This window comes from Haliotis cracherodii, unplaced genomic scaffold (genome assembly GCF_022045235.1).
Source record: "Haliotis cracherodii isolate W230 unplaced genomic scaffold, xgHalCrac1.p SCAF_29, whole genome shotgun sequence".
Classification (NCBI taxonomy): Eukaryota; Metazoa; Mollusca; class Gastropoda; order Lepetellida; family Haliotidae; genus Haliotis; species Haliotis cracherodii.
Window position 1 is genome coordinate 401,320 of NW_027266285.1, and position 20,695 is coordinate 422,014.

Sequence of the window (20,695 nt, forward strand, 5' to 3'; positions counted from 1 at the left end):
TAGTGTCTCTTAGTGCCTCCAACATGTGATGAAATGTCAGCATATCAAGTGAAAAGTAAAATTTTCAAAACCATCCAAAAAATACTTGAAAATAAAAATCCTTGAACTGACATGGGTCATGGGAAGGCAAAGTTTTTTTTCACAAACATGCTGAATGTAAGTTTGATGACTTGTTATAGATGTAAAATAACGTCTGGATATCCAGTGACATGATTGGTTAGTCAGATTCCTGAAACAGAAGTATTTTCATGTCTGACCAGCAGCAGGCTAAACAATACTTTACACATATGGGCTTCATGTGGACACACTGCACACAATCACCACTACAATGAAGAATACAAAACCTGGCTCACCCTCCAGACATTTTTGTCTGATCCATCGATCCCCTTCCACATGATGGTGAGGTGGATGATGAGCACGTTCTGACACAGCTCCTCTGTCTGCTCCACCGCATCCCGCACATAGATCTTCTGTATACCAAGATTATCCAGTGCACGCTGAAAATTCTCCGCCTGAGCAACAGACTCTCTCCGACAATCATTTCCACCCTCCTGCGCGAGGTCAGGTATACTCTCACTAAGAGACATGCTGCTTTGACTTTGAGACAAAGAATCCCTGTGATCTGCTGCACGTTGTCCAATAGCACTTAAATCTTCTACACTTGTACTTGAACTCCGACTCATCGACCTTGACCTTTCCTCTTCGGACATATTCAAATCGTCAAAACGTTGTGACTGGATGAACAAAGGAGTCATTGGGGTTCGGGAATTTCCTTGTTCAGAATATGCACTGTTGTTAGAAATGTCCAATGCATCTGGTCGAAGAGCACTCTCCCTAATCTGACTTGAACGACGTCTTTGGGATAAGTCGCCGTTCATGAAATTGCTGTTTGCAGCACCTCCTGGTGCCTCATCCCTAACCTCGGACACCTGGAGAACAGGGTTGACCATCTGTGAGACGTTCCCACTGTTGCCCGTCAGCGGCTCTTGTATCAGCAGCCTAGCAATGGTGTCCTGCCAACAAAGTTGCTTAGCAAATCCCTTAGCTGCCCCAGGTTTTGAGACAAGTATTGATAGAAGCTGGAAAGACAAAGTTCCATCATTAGCCTTAAATATAAACACTGAAATGCAAAGTTGTTTTTCATTATATTCACAACAAACATGTTATTATATTATGGGCTCACATTCCTAGTAACAATGAAACAGTTTTTACTGATTTATGTACAAGATTGTGAACACAAAACATTCTCAAATGTAACAGGCACTTTGGTTTGAGTACTCCACAGGGATCTTTAAATGCAATCTAATTGCACAGTCAGTTTCATTTTCATCACATTTTGCTGCTGAGAATATAAGGAAAATAAATTTCTCAAATCTTTGACCTGGGTTAAATTGATATGCCTCTCTGTGACATGAAGTTTTATGCCAAACAAACATTTAGTCCACTTGGATACGCCAAGGTGTCTGGAGTGACCACCACTGACCTGTCTACTGGCCTCCAGCTTAATGTCCAGCCCACTGTTGTGGATGAGGGTCAGGATGGACAGGATAGCATTGTAAGTCTGACTGGTTTCTGAAACAAGGGAACACAGCAAGTGATAGGGTCTGAAAGGGCATTAAGCAGCTCCATCACGTTTGAAATCATCGTAATGTGTTTTGCGCTTAGCTTCTAAAAATGCTTGAAACTTCTGCCCATCCAGATTTAATTATTTCATATTTATAACGTCTGTGAGTGCATGTTGTTTAACATCCCACTCAGTAATAATATGTTGTCATGTAAATAATCCAGTCTAGGTCACACATTGTGACTAACAATCTTTACATTTGTTGACCCTTGCCACAAGCATGATTTTCGGCAGACTTATTCTGCTCCAGAAACTCAATACGGTTCACACCTGCTCAAAAAGAAGGTTGGCAAGCAGGCTCATATATCAAACACAGCCTTACTAGCTACATGACACTCACCGACAAATGCCACCTGCTCCACAAATCTCCTGATCATTGGAACAGAGAGATCATAGCCCTGCATGAGAGATATCAGTCCAAGATGGCCACAGTCAGACAGACGAAGACGCTGTTTGGATTTCTCATATACTCTGTCTGACCTTAGAAGAATGTGTAAAACCTAAAAAGAAAATACATTTCTGTGATACCTATAGACAAGTACCTAAATCTTTGATACCTTGACTCTAAAAGATCTTTTCAAAAATAGGCATTTCATTACATCTATTTCTTGGATGGATCAGAATACTTATACAACGAATGAAATGATCTCTCTACACAACACAGCAGTGCCTGGAATGGGCCATTCTCTCACTATAAATATCAATGTTTAGTATAAGTGTAAGGAAAATATGAAACTGAAACAGCAAGGTGTTGTTTAAATACCATATGGTGGCATTCTATGGATATTGCAACTCGTACCTTGACAATTTTCTCGTAGTATATGACGGAGTAGTTCTTGTAGGTCAGCAGGACGTAAAGCATCTCCGCCATCTCGGGCTCGAACAGCAGCAGGTACAGCTGGTCATGCTTCTTCCGACTCTCAAGTAGGGATAGGAACACGTCCAGACACTCACAGATCTGCAGGCAGACCCACGTTGGAAGGTCAGTAAATACATTCACTTAGACCCGTGAAGATCCGGGGTAGAATAGGGTCTTCAGCAACCCATGCTTGACATAAAAGGTGAGTTTGCTTGTAGTAAGAGGCGACTAAAGGGATTGGGTGGTCAGGCTCGCCGACTTGGTTTAAGCATGTCTTCGATCCCAATTGCATGGTTGATGCTCATGATATCAATCATTGGATTGTCTGGTCCAGACTTGACAATTTACAGATCACCATCATATAGCTGCAATATTGCTGAGTGCGGCGTAAAACAACAAACCAACCAACATTCAATTACAGACCAGACAAATGATCTTATAAGCTCATTCTCAATTTTAAGCCAATCATCTCATGAACACTATGGCGCTTCTATATTCTTTAAAAACCTGATTCACTACAGGTGTCAAATTGAAAAGTGGCATGTATTCGATTACAAAAAGACATAAGGCGAATATCAGAAAATCTTTAAACTGGAAGCTGCCTATTCATGCATCAACAATTACTGTCAGTCATAACCTGGGTCTACAACACAATCTCAGTCATACAGCTGTGTTACTGTCACATATTACACCTGTAGCTATGGTTGATGAGGGAAACAAGGCCCTTGTGCCAAAAGGATGGAGAATTACTGAAATAGTTTAAACTATTTCCGTGGAACATCAAACAAACAGCTTTAGTGATCAGCCAAGACATCAACAAGGACAGTGAACAAACCAGGTTTTCCTCTCTGACCACAGTAAGGAAGCTGATCATCTGTGCCAACTCCTCCACGGTGATGTCCTTGATGATGTAGAACTTGATGAGGTTAAAGAGGGACACCCTGATGGTCTTGCTGTCCTCCTCAGACAGACCACTGGTCAGACTGGAGCTGGAAGGGGGACAAACTCATGTAGCCTGTGTGGACAGGACAGTTTAGTACACAGTTTGGTTTGGCTTATGTCAATGTTAAAAGTAATTTGTGAAGATGTTAGTTGACAGTGAATGTATTCCCCACTCACTGCTTCCCTACTGACGGACACCCCCCGATCTGAGAGCTTTGTCGACGAACTGAATCTGAATGATGCCTCAGGAGTAAGTAGATCTTGTTTGATGCCGGAGTCACAAATATTCCAGCCATAGCGTGGCCTGTAAATATTGAAATCTGGGCAGGGCAAATAAGTGGTTGACAGTACGAGCAAGAAACAACTGGACAAACATAACACATAGCCTAATCAGCCAGGTTAGCTCCCATGACAAGGGGTACAGGGGACCTGCCCCTGGATCCAACAGAGGTCCTCAGGAGTCAGTAATTACTTTCTTTGACAAGCAACAATTCTATCTGACACTGCCTGTCTGACAACGCCTATCTAACTGCTTCTCTGGCACTGCCTGTCTGAAACCAACCGTCTGACACCGCCTGTCTGACATTGCCTGTCTGACACTGCCTGTCTGACACTGCCTGTCTGACACTGCCTGTCTTACACTGCCTGACACCGCCTGTCTGACACTGCCTGACACCGCCTGTCTGACACTGCCTGTCTTACACTGCCTGACACCGCCTGTCTGACACTGCCTGTCTTACACTGACTGACACTGCCTGTCTGACACTGCCTGTCTTACACAGCCTGACACCACCTGTCTGACACTGCCTGTCTTACACTGACTGACACTGCCTGTCTGACACTGCCTGTCTTACACTGACTGACACTGCCTGTCTGATTTTGACTGACACCACCTGTCTTACAATGAATGACACCGCCTGTCTGACACTGACTGACACCATCTGTCTTACACTGACTGACACTGCCTGTCTGACACTGCCTGTCTTACACTGCCTGACACCACCTGTCTGACACTGCCTGTCTTACACTGACTGACACTGCCTGTCTGACACTGCCTGTCTTACACTGACTGACACTGCCTGTCTGATTTTGACTGACACCACCTGTCTTACACTGAATGACACCGCCTGTCTGACACTGACTGACACTGACTGACACCATCTGTCTTACACTGACTGACACCGCCTGTCTGACACTGACTGACACCACCTGTCTTACACTGACTGACACCGCCTGTCTTACACTGCCTGTCTTACACTGCCTGACACCGCCTGTCTGACACTGACTGTCTTACACTGCCTGACACCGCCTGTCTGACACTGACTGTCTGACACTGACTGTCTGACACCGCCTGTCTGACACTGACTGTCTGACACCGCCTTTCTGACACTGACTGTCAGACACCGCCTGTTTGACACTGACTGTCTGACACCGCCTGTCTGACACTGACTGTCTGATACCGACTGTCTGAGACTGATACCGCATGTGTGAAACTGATACCGCCTGTCTGACACTGACTGACACTGCCTGTCTGACACCACCTGTCTCACCTGTAGTATGTTCTGATGATGTCCAGGATGTACTGCACTCCATACTTCTTCCTGAAGTACTTGCGGTCATCCTTGATGATGGTGGACAGGTACTGAATGTGACCTGTACATGTGACAAAGATATATTCATGTTCTCAGGGAGTGCTCACATGAACAAGACACATCATATCATTTAATAGCAAAATGTCATTCAAACGAAATATACAAAGTACTTTGAAGGTTTAATAAAAATGACATAAGTGTAACGAGACAATGGAACAAACATACATTATTGTATCCGGTCATTTGTTTGTAATTATCCACACATTTATTTGCCTCCTCACCTATCCTGACTGGGAAGTCACTCTTGCTCCACACACGGAAGTCGAACAACACAAACTGGTAGAGATGCTGCAGCAGAGTCTTGTTGAATGAGGCACAGGACTCCACCAGGAGCTGGACAGCCATCAGGACATTCACATCCACCAGCTTCTGGTCCACCTGGCAGAATACAACACAGACCATAATAACACAACCTAGGTTCCCATAATAGATCCTGGACTGCCGTAATGGACCAAGACCGTCACAACACAACCCAGCTAACATAGCACAATCCATGTCAGAATACAACCCATCTAACATAGCACAATCCATGTCAGAACACAACCAAGACTGTCACAACACAACCCAGCTAACATAGCACAATCCATGTCAGAATACAACCCATCTAACATAGCACAATCCATGTCAGAACACAACCAAGACTGTCACAACACAAGCCAGCTAACATAGCACAATCCATGTCAGAACACAACCAAGACTGTCACAACACAACCGAGCTAACATAGCACAATCCATGTCAGAACACAACCAAGACCGTCACAACACAACCCAGCTAACATAGCACAATCCATGTCAGAACACAACCCAGCTAACATAGCATAATCCATGTCAGAACACAACCCAGCTAACATAGCACAATCCATGTCAGAACACAACCCAGCTAACATAGCACAATCCATGTCAGAACACAACCAAGACCGTCACAACACAACCCAGCTAACATAGCACAATCCATGTCAGAACACAACCCAGCTAACATAGCACAATCCATGTCAGAATACAACCCAGCTAACATAGCATAATCCATGTCAGAACACAACCAAGACTGTCACAACACAACCCAGCTAACATAGCATAATCCATGTCAGAACACAACCAAGACTGTCACAACACAACCCAGCTAACATAGCACAATCCATGTCAGAACACAACCTAGACCGCCACAACACAACCCAGCTAACATAGCACAATCCATGTCAGAACACAACCAAGACTGTCACAACACAACCCAGCTAACATAGCACAATCCATGTCAGAACACAACCAAGACCGTCACAACACAACCCAGCTAACATAGCACAATCCATGTCAGAACACAACCTAGACCGTCACAACACAACCCAGATTGTCAATGTCATAATCAAGACTGTCGGACACAACCACAAATCTGTCCATACAGATTCTGGACTGCCATTACGCAGCCCAGAATGTCACAACCTGACCCAACTGACATACCACAAGCCACGCTGTCATAACACAACCCTGACTATCACAGTCTACTGTATGTGATAAATATACAAACAGCTTCCTCTTTGAGGATCTTTTCAAACCCTTTGAGGGTCTATCTGTGCTGTGTGAGGATGATGTAGTCTTCATCTCAGACTGGTCTTCACAAAACAGTGTCCATCCAATGACAACTAACCTTCTGCAGCAGCGCTCCCACAGTGGCTGCTCCATGGGTCCTGATGAAGGTGTCCTGGTTCATCATCTTCGTCTGGAGCATGTTCCGCAGCAAGTTCAGGAAGGCAGCAACCTGGTTCTGCTCCAGCTTTGTGTCTGATAACAGACCGGTGAAGCCATGAGACTCTATTACCTAGATGTACAACTTAGGATGATGTAGCCTTATAGGCCCAAAGGAATTTAAATTATGAAGATTGGACACTTCCTATCCCTAGGACTTTTAATTTACACATTTTCAGTGTTTATTCATACTGAAAACCTGCACCAAATCATCTTAAAATCAACCACATGTGGTACTTTATTAACCCTTATAAAAGGTTGATTCAAGGTGTGTCTAAGATTGACCACAGGTATAAAATACAAATGTCATGGATGGACTAATGGACAAAGTATGTACATGTATGTGGAAAACTCATTGGCATCACAAAATGAAACAAACTTTTCCTCAAAAGCATTACCAGCATAAGAGCTACTGGGCACAATGACCCAGTCATCAGTTTCTTCAGACACTGAGCTATCTGGGGAGATGGTGTCCGTGCTGTCCTGGCGGGACGGAGACGACTTGTCCACCTGCTCCAACAGTGGGAAGAGGACCTGGATGCCTCCTATACAGTTGATCACATCCTGTGCACAGAAAATCATGATGTACTTTGCAAGGATACTGGAACTAGTGGCGTGATGATTCACTAAGGATTTGATGCATCCCGATATTCTGCCACAGTATAAATGACTGACTTAAAACTTTATGTTGCTTGGCAATATCTCGTAGCAACTCCATGCTATAAGCATCGAATCATGTGGTGGTAAAGGACTCACTGAGAACCTCTTCTGCCCTAGAGAGGTCAGATGCTGGCTACTGAGAAGCTTGATCCATGTTTGTTTACCACATGCATTCCCTGTCACTTTATACAAGGGCTGGTAATCTCAAACTGACAATTACCTTGATGTCCCATGTGATGCATCTCTGTCCGGTGAATTGGCCATGATTTTGATACGGTGACAAATCAACGCACACATTTTCTTTGCATGCCTACAATGAGATGACATCTTAAAATTAATGAAACATAATTCACTCTCCATAAAGTTACATCAATACTGATTTTTTTACCATGTTTACTTGGTTGATAGTTTTATAACAATTTAACTCAGTTTTGGAGAACATTAAAAACTGTCTGATTAACAACTACGTCATTAAAGTATCCTTACCTTCCCATTATAGTGAACCACAAGCTTTGTGAGGAGGTCTGAAACTTCCGGGTCTTCACTGAAGATATTCATGTGATTTGGTCCTACAAAAAACAGAAACATAGTATTAAATTTGTGCATCAACAACATAACCTTGAAAGTTGACAATACAAGAAAAATCTAGATACTAGTTATATTTGTACACTTATCCTGCATTACCATGATTACTCCTTAATGCATCTACTGTTGTTCTTGTCAGAAAGAAGACCTGTCCAACTGGTTGTGTTCTTAATGGCATCACGAATCATCACATTACTGCTGTCATTCAGAGAGAACAGTCACCTGTTTTGAGCTCTCAACTTTATCCATTGCAATCCTTTGCGTGTTATAACAACACTTGTTTTATGTGAATTATATCCTTCCTATGGTTTGTGTTGTCATATATTACATATGGTTGTTACCACTGCATTAATATTTAATGCTTGATCTCACAGAGAAAGTGTCCAAAACCAGGCTCAGGGTGAACCATACAATAGGTAAAATTAATAAAGGCTCAACATCCTTTCTAAGAGGCAAACCCCCAATAATATCAGAGAGGTAAAGTGGAGTTCCATGAGTGTATTAAAACGAAGTGATCCTGTCCAAATATTTTTTAATTTGAAGGGTCTTTCCAAAGTAGTTCACAACCATTATCACACCAGTGTTATCAACATGTAACCCCAACATGACAATCCATGTTCTCATGACCTTCCCAAACTTCCCAAACGTTTTACACAACCATGAACATGTCATATTTCTTCCCAGGATACCTTCCCTGAAACTAAATTATACAAGAGAGGTACCAATCATTAATGTTTACAGCACATAATTGTAGAATTTTCCTATTTGGAATATTCTATAAGTAATACGTTACCAATGTTATACCGAGGCTGTTGTCCCCCACAACTGCTCTTATAGCGAAATCTTCCACAGAGATCTCAATCACCTCATGGAGCATGTGTGTAGCCACCTAGCTGCCATGTGACACCCTTCACACTTGTCTCTTGCGAGAGCAAGTGCTCGGGGGACGGAGTAACGTAGTAACGTATTACTTATGGAATATTCCGAATAGGAAAATTCTACAAATTACATTAAGTAATACGTTACCACTGTTATACTGAGGCTGACTACCACAGTAAGCAGTGGGGAGCACATACAACCCGAAACCTGACTGCTCGTGTTTATTCCGACCAGCGGAAGTATACAACAAGGCGGAAGCACTCGATGCGCATGCTCCCACCTTGGCGTTACCATATAGGGATACCAAAGCACTGTCAAGCGCATACCGTAAGGCTCAATCATTATTGCCAAACGATTGGTGACTCCAAACGGCACCACTGGATAGGTATTTCATCGCTGCAGCGGATGAGAACACAGTATCCGTGTGAGCTGAATCTTAGATCAGGTCGAACAGTCGAAAAGAGGGAAATTAATTTCATTCGGACCGTATATCCCAAGAACAAGCCTACTTAAGCCTATGTAATAGGCGCGTGACATAAATTCAAAATTTGAAAGCATACATTACAAGGTTGCAATACACGACAGAGAATTAAGTACATAATTGTCAATTCAAAATAAAGAAACACACAGAAAGCTGCACTCACCTGTGGATGAGCACGCTGGCTTGTGGGACCCCCACTCCCGTACCCACGGCTGTGGGAACGTTGGAGTAGACCCAGATTGACCACCGTGCAAGGTCTGAAGCCTGAGGAGTTCGGAATTGCGCCGGGCACACCCCTTAGATGACCGCTGGTGCCGCGATCAGCGGCCCAAGACGGTGCACACCCTCCACGTCTTCATCAGAGACCATTCTGAGGTAATGATTGGCAAAAACCGAGTCAGAACGCCAGTAACAACCCTGCAATATTCTGTGAACAGATATATTGGAGTGTAGGCCCTAATCTCCTGCAGGTTTGACCCCGCAACCGGTAACCCCCGAGACTGGTATGCCAGATTGATGACAGAACAAAGCCATAATGCAATCAAGTTGCGAGTTATGTCAGCAGTCCGATTAGGGTTACACGATATGAACAGACGGTCACGCCCTTGTCTACGTTCATTCGAAGCCTTAAGATAACACTTAAGGGCCCTAACCAGACACAGCGATCTGTCCTCGGTATCAGCAGGATGTAAGATTTCTTTGAGTGATCTCACAGTGAATTCTCTCTCCGTTTGGCCAAATTTCTGATTCTTAGCGGCGAAGCCCATGAGGAGGCCCAGGCGGACCGCTCCTTCGTTGCCCCTATTGAATCGTACTTTGGTGACATCGAGTGCGTGAATCTCAGACACACGTGCCGCCGTGGCAAAGGAGAGGAGAAATGCTCTTTTCCAAGTCACATGCCGAAACGAAGCATTTTTCAAGGGTTCATATTGAGCCTCCGTAAGTGATTGCAACACTAAGGAGAGATCCCAGGCCGGTGCCCGAAGGCGGCCCTTTTTAAGATCTTGCTGCTTGAAACCCTTGATAATACCACGAATCACCGGCTCTTTTGAGAGACTGGTACCCATAGCAACGTCCCGTACCGTAGCAACGGAAGAGACATAGTTGGCAATGGAACCCCCGGAGAGTTTCTGGGTCTCTCGTAAGTGAGACATGAAACGACCAATAACCTGCACAGATACCTTATCTGGCGAATGAATGTGATGTTTACAACACCACTTCGTGAAAATAGCCCAACGTGCATTATACTCCTTCTGGGTAGTATCACGATGCATACTAACGCATGCCCGAGACGCCCGACGAGAAAAACCTTTACTCCTCAGACGCTCGGTGAACTGCCCTGCATTTGGAGAAGCTGAGAATGAGTGGTATTAACGCCGTCGGCGGGTAAGCATAAGCGTCCATGCCCGTCCAGTCTAAAGCGAGAGCATCGTGATCGATGGCCCTCGGGTCCTGGACTGGTGATACAAACAACGGGAGTTGATTGTTGAATCGTGTTGCGAACAGGTCGACCATCGGACAACCCAAAGGTTCGCACAGCCACTGAAACACTACTGGGTTTAGCATCCACTCCGTGGGGCTCGGATCCCGAGGCCTCGATAGAGCGTCAGCCAGTACGTTCCGCACACCTGGGATGTGACGGGCGTGTACCTGGCACGGGACACTGTCCACCAGAGTGTAAAACTCGAACGTCAGATCGAGTAGCGAGTGACTGTGGGTTACCCCAAGTTTGTTCACATAGGACCCTACCGTCGTGTTGTCAGTCGCCGGCATGAGCCGGGCGTTGACGAGACAATGCTTCCAGTGATTGACTGCGTTTATCACTGCCTTGAACTCGAGGCAATTGATGTGAAGACCTAGTTCGTCTACGCACCACAGCCCCGAGCTCACCTCCCCCTCTAGATGGGCACCCCAGCCCACTAGAGAGGCGTCTGTATACAGGTTCAATGTGGCCTGGAAGGGCCGCATAGACTCCTGATAAGACATTGCAAGGGACCGTCCACCACTCCGGATGCGGTTGGAGCCGATCCGGGAGTGACGGTCGCACTGTTCTCCTCCTGTGCTAACAACTGGATTAGAAACCGTTGCAGCGGGCAGAGTTGGAGACGACCCTGATCGGTGCAGTCCTGGGCTGACACAAGTAGCCCTAACAGCTGTTCCCAAAAGTGAACAGTCTGTTGCACCGCTAAGACTTTGGCAATCATCGCCTGAATCTTGTGCCACCGGTCTGGGGGGACAAAGAGGCGATGGGTCACCGTGTCGAACCGACCTCTGATGAACTTTAAGTTCTGTGAGAGGGTTAACTCGCTCTTGGGGAGATTGACAATCCACCCCAATTGCTCCAAGAGCCGTAGTGCCAAATCAAGTTGGCATGAGAGGGTGTCCGTCATTCGATTGGGCACTAGCGAGTCGTCCAGGTACACGAAGTACCGGACACCCCTCCTGTGGAGGAACCCCACTATGGGGGTGGTTAACCGGGTGAACAGCCAGGGAGCGGATGAAAGGCTGAATGGGAGTACAACCCACTCGTAGTGCCTGCCTTGAAAGACAAACCTGAGATACTTGTGATGGTCCGAGTGGATCGGAACATGCAGATAAGCATCCTTCAGGTCGATCGAAGCGAGCCAGTCGGCCGGCATGATCAGAGCTTTCGGGTCCGCCAAGGTCAACATTCTGAACTTGGGCGGCTTGTGCAGGTAAAATTCGTTGAACGATTTCAGATTGTGAATCATTCTGGGTTTGGCACTGTCCTTCTTCGGAATGAGAAATATCCTGGAGTAAATCCCCGGTGTTATTTCTGGTAGAGCTAACTCCCGTACTGCCCTCTTCTCCACCAACCTGCCGATGGCATCGGCGAGGATGGGAAGATCGGCTTCCGAATAGAAACCTTCCAACGGGGCGACGGTGAGCGACGGATCCGCTTTGAGATCTAGCCGATAGCCGTACCGGATCGTGTTGACCACCCACAGGTCGTCGAACACTTGTTCCCAATTCACCCAATAAGTCTGGAGTCTGGCTCTGACAGGGGAAGGGAAGGGATGCCTGACAAGCTGCGGCAGGCGCAACTGTCCAGGGCTGAATGACTCGGGTTCGCCGACAGGCCAACCGAAGCTGGAGAAGAAGACACCGACCCCTTGGACTTCCCAGCCGCAGCATCCTGAGGAGCACTCCGTTTAGGGGTACCACCCAGGCGTCTGTGCAGAGACCCAACCAGATCCAACGTATGCCGCGAAGCCACGGCAGACGAAGCAGACTACTGTTCCTTTAGAACACCAGGGATCCGATTACTAAACAGGGTCTGCGCAGACCAAGGCTGCGAAAGTAACACCTCTTGGTTGGCGGCGTCCAACCCAGAGGCGGCAAGGTACGCTTGCCGCCTCAAGAAATGGCACGTGCCGGAAAGAAAGGCCAAAGCCCCGTCAACGTACTCAAGGGTTGCATTCAAACCGATTAAACAGTTATAAATGCGCTGGTCTCGGTCCGTGGGGGAACCTTCAAACAGAATGGCCGCCGCCGTCAAGTAGGTATCGCCATGTGACATAGCGAGCATGGAGTGCTGAGAGAGGGTGTCCATTTGCTGTAAAGTCGCTTGAGTGACTGTAGCAGCAGGTGGGGCACGGACACCCAACCTCTCCACATGGGCCTCCGAGGTGGGACCTGCCTCGGGGAAGCCAGGTCATGCACCGGGAATGAACCCTTTCTCCACGACGGAGGAGGTAACAGGAGTCCCCGACGGGAGGCCGCCGCAAAGGCTTTCTCTAAAGACGGCTTGATCCCACCTTGTCGGCGGACTCGTCGAAAACCTCGGAGGAACCCAGGGAGCCATGGATTCCCCGTGGTACCGGCTGGGGCCGTGGCATTCCTCAAAGAGGTCATACACCATGGCCACATGGTCCTTAGTCGATAACGGGAAGGACTGGTGACTACGGTAGCCGCCGCAGTACCCGTGGACCCCGCGTCCTAACCCACAGCGACGGAAGGGGCCGGGGACGAAACAACCAGGGCTTTATCCTGAGATAAAGCCGCCAGTTTGGAGACAACAAAGCCGTGACGGAATCCCCGGACAGCCCAAGGGCCGCCAAGGGATCCGCCGCGGAGGAGGGAGTGCCCGCAATGGACGCCCGACTGGGCGAACCGGCCACCTCGGGGTTGATAGCAGAACGCACGTAGCGCCTGTATTGAGCAAAATCCTCAGGCCCCAGGCCCTCGCACAGGGTGCACCGGGTGTCCTCGCAAGGGACCCTGCACCGCGGGCAACAATCGTGGGAATCCCGGGACGACAAAAACCTCTGACTGGCGCCGCAGCACCTGGTAACAGGAGTAGTCAGGGTGCTGGACAAATCCATCTCCATGTCAGACATTGTTTTTTGAACAAAAAGCAAAACATGGTTACAACACACACACCAAACATATTCACAAACGTAGATTTTCCGAAGAAAAAAAAAAGATAATAGCGAATACATAAAATACATATATCATAGATATACATATATATATTAATAGGTGATGCAAAAAACACCCCATGATATACCACTAAAGGTAGACGGAAAACACAAAGTGCCAACGCCACACCGCGTTAGAAGCGAAAAAAACCTTGAAAATTTAGGCGGGAAATTTTCTAAGCGCCGTATAACAAACGCCCCGTAAATTACAGTTTACTTAGGACTAAGAAACAGTAATAGGTATCACCAAGGATAGCAGGAAGCTGGTAGAATGCAGAGCAGTCGATATACACGTCTTGCAAAGGCAAGCGAAGAGACAAAAGTGAAGGGTGTCACATGGCAGCTAGGTGGCTATGCACGTGCTGCATGAGGTGATTGAAATCTCAGTGGAAGATTTCGCTATAAGAGCAGTTGTGGGGGACAACAGCCTTGGTATAACAGTGGTAACGTCTTACTTAATGTAATTGGAATAAGAAAACTTCTTTCATCTGAAAATCTTCAATGCCCTTTACCTTGACAAAACAAAGTTCGAACTTGTCCTGGTTGCAGGGCATCATGGAACACACAGATGGATCCGATCTGTCCGTGGATGGAGATGGGAGGTCCCAGCACCTCGTCCTGCTTGCCCCCAGGAATGCTGTCAATGCCAGGCTGATGTGTGCTGGACCGTGTGGCACTTTGGAAGAGGGACTTGAGTGCCGACTGCTTCTTGTGATCTCCAGAGTGTCCATCTGCCTGCGACATGTCCATGAGGATGTCCATGGCACTCCGCAGTCCCGGGGATCCGATACGAGAGTAGTTGAAAGACTGGGAGGGATATCATACAACTGTACAATCAGTTGGATCTTCCACTAGTATTATTGCTCTAAAACTATAATCACTACATACACCTCTAAAAATTACTCCACCATGACATTTTAGAATCCTGCATTCTTATTTGTCCGCCAGTGGTATCCAATCTACGTTGAACAATGATTTGGATGATCACTTCATTACCACAAAAGAAAATATTTTTTCAGGAGCAGAAGCATTTTAAATTCTGATGTTTCTTCATTAAATTTCTCAAAGAACGTGTTGTGGTTGTACATTGTTTACAGCAAGTATGGCAACATGTTAAAGGCAGAAGATTTGACAAACAAATACTTAGAGAGTGCATTGTAAAATTCTGTAACATGAACATGGCCTGACTTTAGTTGCTGCTCTATCACATATTGTGATGTCATGTCTACCACATCACATTGCTTAGACTGCAGAACACTATGATGTCATAACAGTGGTGTCTACTCCAGAACAAAACATTACAGGGGTTGCTTTAATTTCTCTCAGGCTGTCAGTTTGAGTAATGCTCACAGATTATCTGTCTATGTGATTTTATTGTCTCAATGAAATGGTTCAAGTAGTATGGTGAAAATATATAGCAAACATTTATGCGATTAAAATCAATCTTCACTGATCCCTGAATTTGTCCTTACAACCTACTTAAAGTTGGAGTGTGTGTTTCAGTTTAGAGCTTTTGGAAGTAGATTTGATACCTGTAAATTTTTAAAACTTCAAGCTACTGTGTTTGATTTCAAATCAAATTTACAGGTATCGAATCTACATTCAAAGTAAAAATTAAAAACACACTAGGGTAAATCTCCTACTGACTGATATTTAGTAACTTGGTGATACGTTTTGGGAAATTGGTTTATAGGTCCTTCGACCCAAAGATAATAAAAAGTAGAAAAAAGTTCGCCTATACTTACCTCCGAGAGGCTTGGAAACTTGAGTTGTGTGCTGAGCTTCTGTTTGCCATCTATATACACAGTAAGCTGACTTTGGGTAAACGGCCGCCGTGAGCTGGTGTGCACGATGTCCACACAATGCTGGAAAGCGTAAGGTAGAATGATCTGTCTTGTATAAAACTATAGAGTGCTAGTACACAGCACTGTTATACCCGAGTGAGTTATCTCTTTGAAAGGTGTTCAGTTATAACATACCATGCCTGTTTAGTTATGGAGGAAGGCCTTAAGCTTTCACTTGGGAGAAACCCATGACCATGGGTAAGATGCTATAAACTATTTTTATCTTACTGCCATGTCAGAATGATGAGATCTGATTGGTTCGCATGATCTTGATAAAATACTATGTATTTCACCTGGGAGGGAAAATTATTACTGAGCAGGAGAATGTATCCCTTATACCCTGCTTCAAAGCAAAAAGCCACATGCTTTTTACAAGTCAATGAAAGCCAAGTGACAGCACATGTTAACCTCAGCTCAATCAAACAGCTTCTTTCTATCAATTTTGAATTTGTTTCAATTTTTTTACAGTGGCATCTAGAAACATGCGGGCTCATGGTACAAAACTTAACGCGGGACACATACAACCACACATACCCCTGGTGATACTGCTACAACTCATGACCATCTGCGATAAGAAATTAACATCCAGTGGACCCTGACATCTAAGGAGAGGGGGATTTGAACCACAGACCTGATCCAGAGTCAGCTTGTCCACATGACAACAAGGTTAACCCTGTCAGCATGGACGCAATGCTGAGAGTGAGTTAAAATGTCATGTCACAATCGCAACATTCATAACCAAGGCAACACAGATTATTGCTATTTGATTAGTTTTAGATCTAGACTGAACTCTTTGCCTTGGTGCCAACAGAACTATATTTCTGATTTAGCATCACTTTATTAAGTCATGGCTCAGAACGCAACTTCTGTGTCAAGTTTGACCTACCCACTGTCCGTCTCTGAGAGGACATTCTGGGACGAGAACGCTGCTGTACTCCTTCTTGTTGTACACTGCCACAACCAGGACTCCATCCGGCGTGAAGAACGCCTCAAACCCGTTACCTCCGGTGCTGGGGAAACTACAGGGAGGAACAGATGCTGATGTCATGATGCTTGCTGGTACAGGTAGTAAGTTATATATGGGTTCTCAGTATTCCTATTGTCTTACAAAACATAACAGTGTGTGACACAGTCACAGCTCTATAAATGGATGCCAGTTCTTACTTGTAGAGTTGTCTGCGGTAGATGTGCCTGTCAGGGAGGTTGTGATGAGTGACGTCAAACTCCACGTCTAGACAAAGCCATGCATGTACAGCATACCCTGAACCTGGCCATTTCCGCAACCCCGGGAGGGAGATACCCTAGAAGACATTAATATTTTTTACATTAAAGACAAAATAAAATTACTAAGGTGAAAAAAAAGAGTATCGGTTCTTAGGCACCGTCGATCGTCATCACAAAATCCAGTGAAAAGCTACAATACTTAAAAACAACGGAATTCAGTATAGTGTGCAGTTACTTCTCTTTACATGCACACTGCTTTACAGCGTATCTCATGTTATGGTTATGGCGGCAATAGGAGTCTGTGTGCTTGTTTTGATTTACAAATTAATCGTATTTGTGTACTATATGTTGGACAATGTTTCATACACATAGATTCAGATTATTTTATTTGTCTCCCAGATCTATGGGTGATTTAGTTTAAAACATACTTAATGACATGGCCAATGTCATAACTGAAAAGAAATTTCAATACAGTGATAGGAACCCCAAAGACTTTGTATCTCTAACAACTAGTGTTCGATTCAAGGCGAGTTCATGGTGAGTTGATGTGATTTGCAGATCAGTTCATACACTATTTGTCCGAAACTAATGAAACCAAAATTGAATCAAATCTTGGATAAAAGTTAAATATATTGGATTACAAAATTTATGTAAGTCCTGATACACAATGAATACTTTTATAGACAAATAGTGTAATAGGACTAACTTGCATACTTCAGTATGGATTTGTTGACATCTGGTGTTGTGTGCTCACGATAACGTCTTGGTGTTGTGAAATAAAATCGAAAGTCATTGTATGCGTGTACTATGCAGACACTGGTAGTCCAACGGAAGTCAAATACTGTGGTCCAGTATTTACTCATCAAGGAATACATTGATGCAACTGTTTTTTGGTTACATGCTAGTTTGAACAACAAAATAAAGGCCGCCTGCCCATACTATATTTTCAAAAGCCATTGCCTGAGAACCAAATCTTTTATTTTTTAAAGCCTAAGAAATTATTGCAGAAATTCTAGCCAAAGCACTCACTCACAAGTCCCTGACTAGTTTGTCATGTCTGCATGTGAGACGGTGCTTTCCTTATTAATGTTGTTTTATATAACATAATGATGATATAAATTGTCTTACTGTGAAATAAACATCAGAGTAACTCTTTTATTTCACACTGGACTTGTTTTGGACAAGGTCTGTTTGTTTGATAGCAATATTCCAATTGTATCATGTTTTCTACTGAATGATGCTACTAGATGTTCAGCTCACATCACCAGGCTCCTGAATGTCGAAGAAGTGCAGCGCTCCTTCCCTCCCCTCTCTCCTCGCCATGGTGGACACAGCACGCATGAATCTCGTACAGTACGGCCTCTGGAACAGGTCATGTCAGACATAGTAACATATCAAACATGGCATATATTGACAGCTATGCCATATAGTGACAGCATAATTAAATCAAATATCACTGCTGTGAACAGTATCTCATTAATACCATCGCCTAGGAGGAATGCCTAGAGTGATGCAGGTCGTAAATGATCTGGAAAGTCACAATCTCATTAAAATCAGCTCTTAGTCCTCGCTACTGCTAAACAAAGATCTGAGGACATCCCATTAGGGGTCACGTCAGAATGACCTTTCATCCGACCAATCAGAGCGTCGCTTCCCAGATAATGGAAGTGAGAGTCGGAATGTGATTTTTAATCATACAATCTCAAAAACTTTAACACAGGGTATTCCGAACAATAGTTACAGGCTTAACGACTGAATCCATACAATGCAGACCATCTATTAGCCATTCAGGAATGTTCTTTTGTCCAGGTTTCAATTTTTTAATAAAAAATTAGTCAAAAATTTCGAAAATCGAAGCGTAGTCGCCAATTAGAAATTAGTGGCGTAAAGCACGAGAAAGCTGCATTCTGATTGGCTGATGTCGATTTCTTGTCAGTCATTCCATTGGTCGGTCCAAGTTCGTGTAAGGTCAGTCTGACGTGATCAGTAATGGGTTGTTCTAAGATCTTTGTTTAGCGGTAGTGAGAACTAAGATCTGATTTTAATGAGATTGTGAAAGTAACAAACATGGGTATAACCTGTGATTTTAACTCTTATCATTTTCAATATTCCATTACATCCAGCAATGACACGAAGCATTGTCTTAGATGTCTCACCTGTTTCTCCTCTTCATCCAGTCGGAGATGTCCGATGAGCTGCTTCAGCTCAGATGCTGTCACAGAGTGTGTGCCGAGAGCCTCCAGCAGCCCAATCAAGTGGCCTGTTGACAAGAACAAGTGCAATGTGGAGAAGACATTATACACTTGAAAACGAAAAAGATTCATCAATTGGGGTAATGATGTTGCAGCAGTGTGAGCATGCATCAGTGGTCATTGGTCAATGGAATCATTGGGAATTATGTCAATATGCCTCTGGGATTAAGTCTTTGATAGGCATTTAGAAGTTGGAAGAACATTAAGACATGAAATCATTATGGACAACAATCTTTAATGTAACAAGGTATCAGGGCTACTTGTTGCCCCTTCATCATGTTCATCAGGTGAATACTGAGGATTGTACACATTTTCAATAAATTAAACAATCCACAACATTAGAAACCTGCCATAGATCTATGTCCTACATTTGCACGCCCTGATCAGGGGAACCACAACAGTGTACACACAGCACATAGTGTGAACTTACCCACAGCCTTATGGTTGATCTGCCTCTCCCTGTCTAACACCATCAGGATGGTGCTGATCATGCCCTCATTGCAACAGTTCATACGATTCCTTTGTCCCGCCCCACACAGGAGCTTGAGCCGCTCTGACACCCACACCTGCAGGTCATGTGACTGAATGTCCGGCAGCCACTGGAGCAGCATCAGGGCAGCCTGTGTGTTGTGTACGATGTGTTTTTCTTTCTCACTGAACTCGCCTTCAACAACCTGACATGTACAAGAAGAAAAAGTCTTCAACTTTGGCAGCAAAACAGCACCAAGACACTGCTTGAAGAGTGTTAAACATTCATTACACCTGTCACCACATGTGGGAAACAAGTTTCTGTGAAGTAACATGTCTCATATTTCCAACATTTTCAACGATGGCCAAAGTTGAGGGGGGATGATGGACCTGGTGACCTAAACATAGATTCTTACATTATAGTCATATACAAGATTGGCAATCACATTAAGGACATCGTCTCTAATGGCCTAGAGTGCAATAGTTTCCTGCAATTAGAAGCATTGTTAACTTCCACTGTCATTTTCTGATTGTTTTACACATGTTATTAGAACCAAATACAACTGTAATAAGGCATATGCGTTATCATATTCTCATTACAACAATAAAACTTCATGGAAAACTTTTTCAAGGTGAATATTACATACATTTTTCAAAATCCAGAAGCAAGCTGATGACATGATCAAACACTACATTTCCTATTAAGTAACATAATCTTCAGAATAACCAACAAGTAGTAGTGGGACGATGCACAGATGCATCGGTGGATCACGATTTTTTAATTCTCGAAACAAGTATCGATTCTTACATTAAATGTATTTTTTAATAAATTTTACACCAAAAACTAATTACTAGTGAAAATGAGTGGTGAAAACGTAAATATTTTCATCCATTGCGCCATACTGGACACTGCCAACTATAGTCCGATAGGGTGCCACATATTTCGCAATCCTGTCTATGAAAAAGATGGCTTACGCACATGCAAGTGTTGTGGTACGTATTGGATTGTGAGCAAAGTATTGTGATATGTATCGGATCACCCA

General features: G+C 44.4%; 1 protein-coding gene across 1 annotated transcript in view; it reads right to left on the reverse strand.

Moving 5' to 3' along the window:
• The window catches only part of LOC139473504 (neurobeachin-like protein 1), a 95,961-nt gene that overhangs the window by 48,858 nt on the left and 26,408 nt on the right, over positions 1-20,695 (reverse strand). The window contains exons 13-30 of the mRNA XM_071256123.1: positions 19,615-19,858; positions 19,089-19,192; positions 18,193-18,294; positions 16,873-17,009; positions 16,595-16,727; positions 15,610-15,729; positions 14,377-14,671; positions 7,964-8,046; positions 7,698-7,787; positions 7,216-7,381; positions 6,720-6,853; positions 5,299-5,455; positions 4,976-5,078; positions 3,319-3,472; positions 2,424-2,582; positions 1,965-2,124; positions 1,484-1,572; positions 354-1,079 (exon numbers count right to left, since the gene is read on the reverse strand). Coding sequence (XP_071112224.1) covers positions 354-1,079; positions 1,484-1,572; positions 1,965-2,124; positions 2,424-2,582; positions 3,319-3,472; positions 4,976-5,078; positions 5,299-5,455; positions 6,720-6,853; positions 7,216-7,381; positions 7,698-7,787; positions 7,964-8,046; positions 14,377-14,671; positions 15,610-15,729; positions 16,595-16,727; positions 16,873-17,009; positions 18,193-18,294; positions 19,089-19,192; positions 19,615-19,858 — 3,156 coding nt within the window. The remainder of the gene's footprint in view (positions 1-353; positions 1,080-1,483; positions 1,573-1,964; positions 2,125-2,423; positions 2,583-3,318; positions 3,473-4,975; positions 5,079-5,298; positions 5,456-6,719; positions 6,854-7,215; positions 7,382-7,697; positions 7,788-7,963; positions 8,047-14,376; positions 14,672-15,609; positions 15,730-16,594; positions 16,728-16,872; positions 17,010-18,192; positions 18,295-19,088; positions 19,193-19,614; positions 19,859-20,695) is intronic.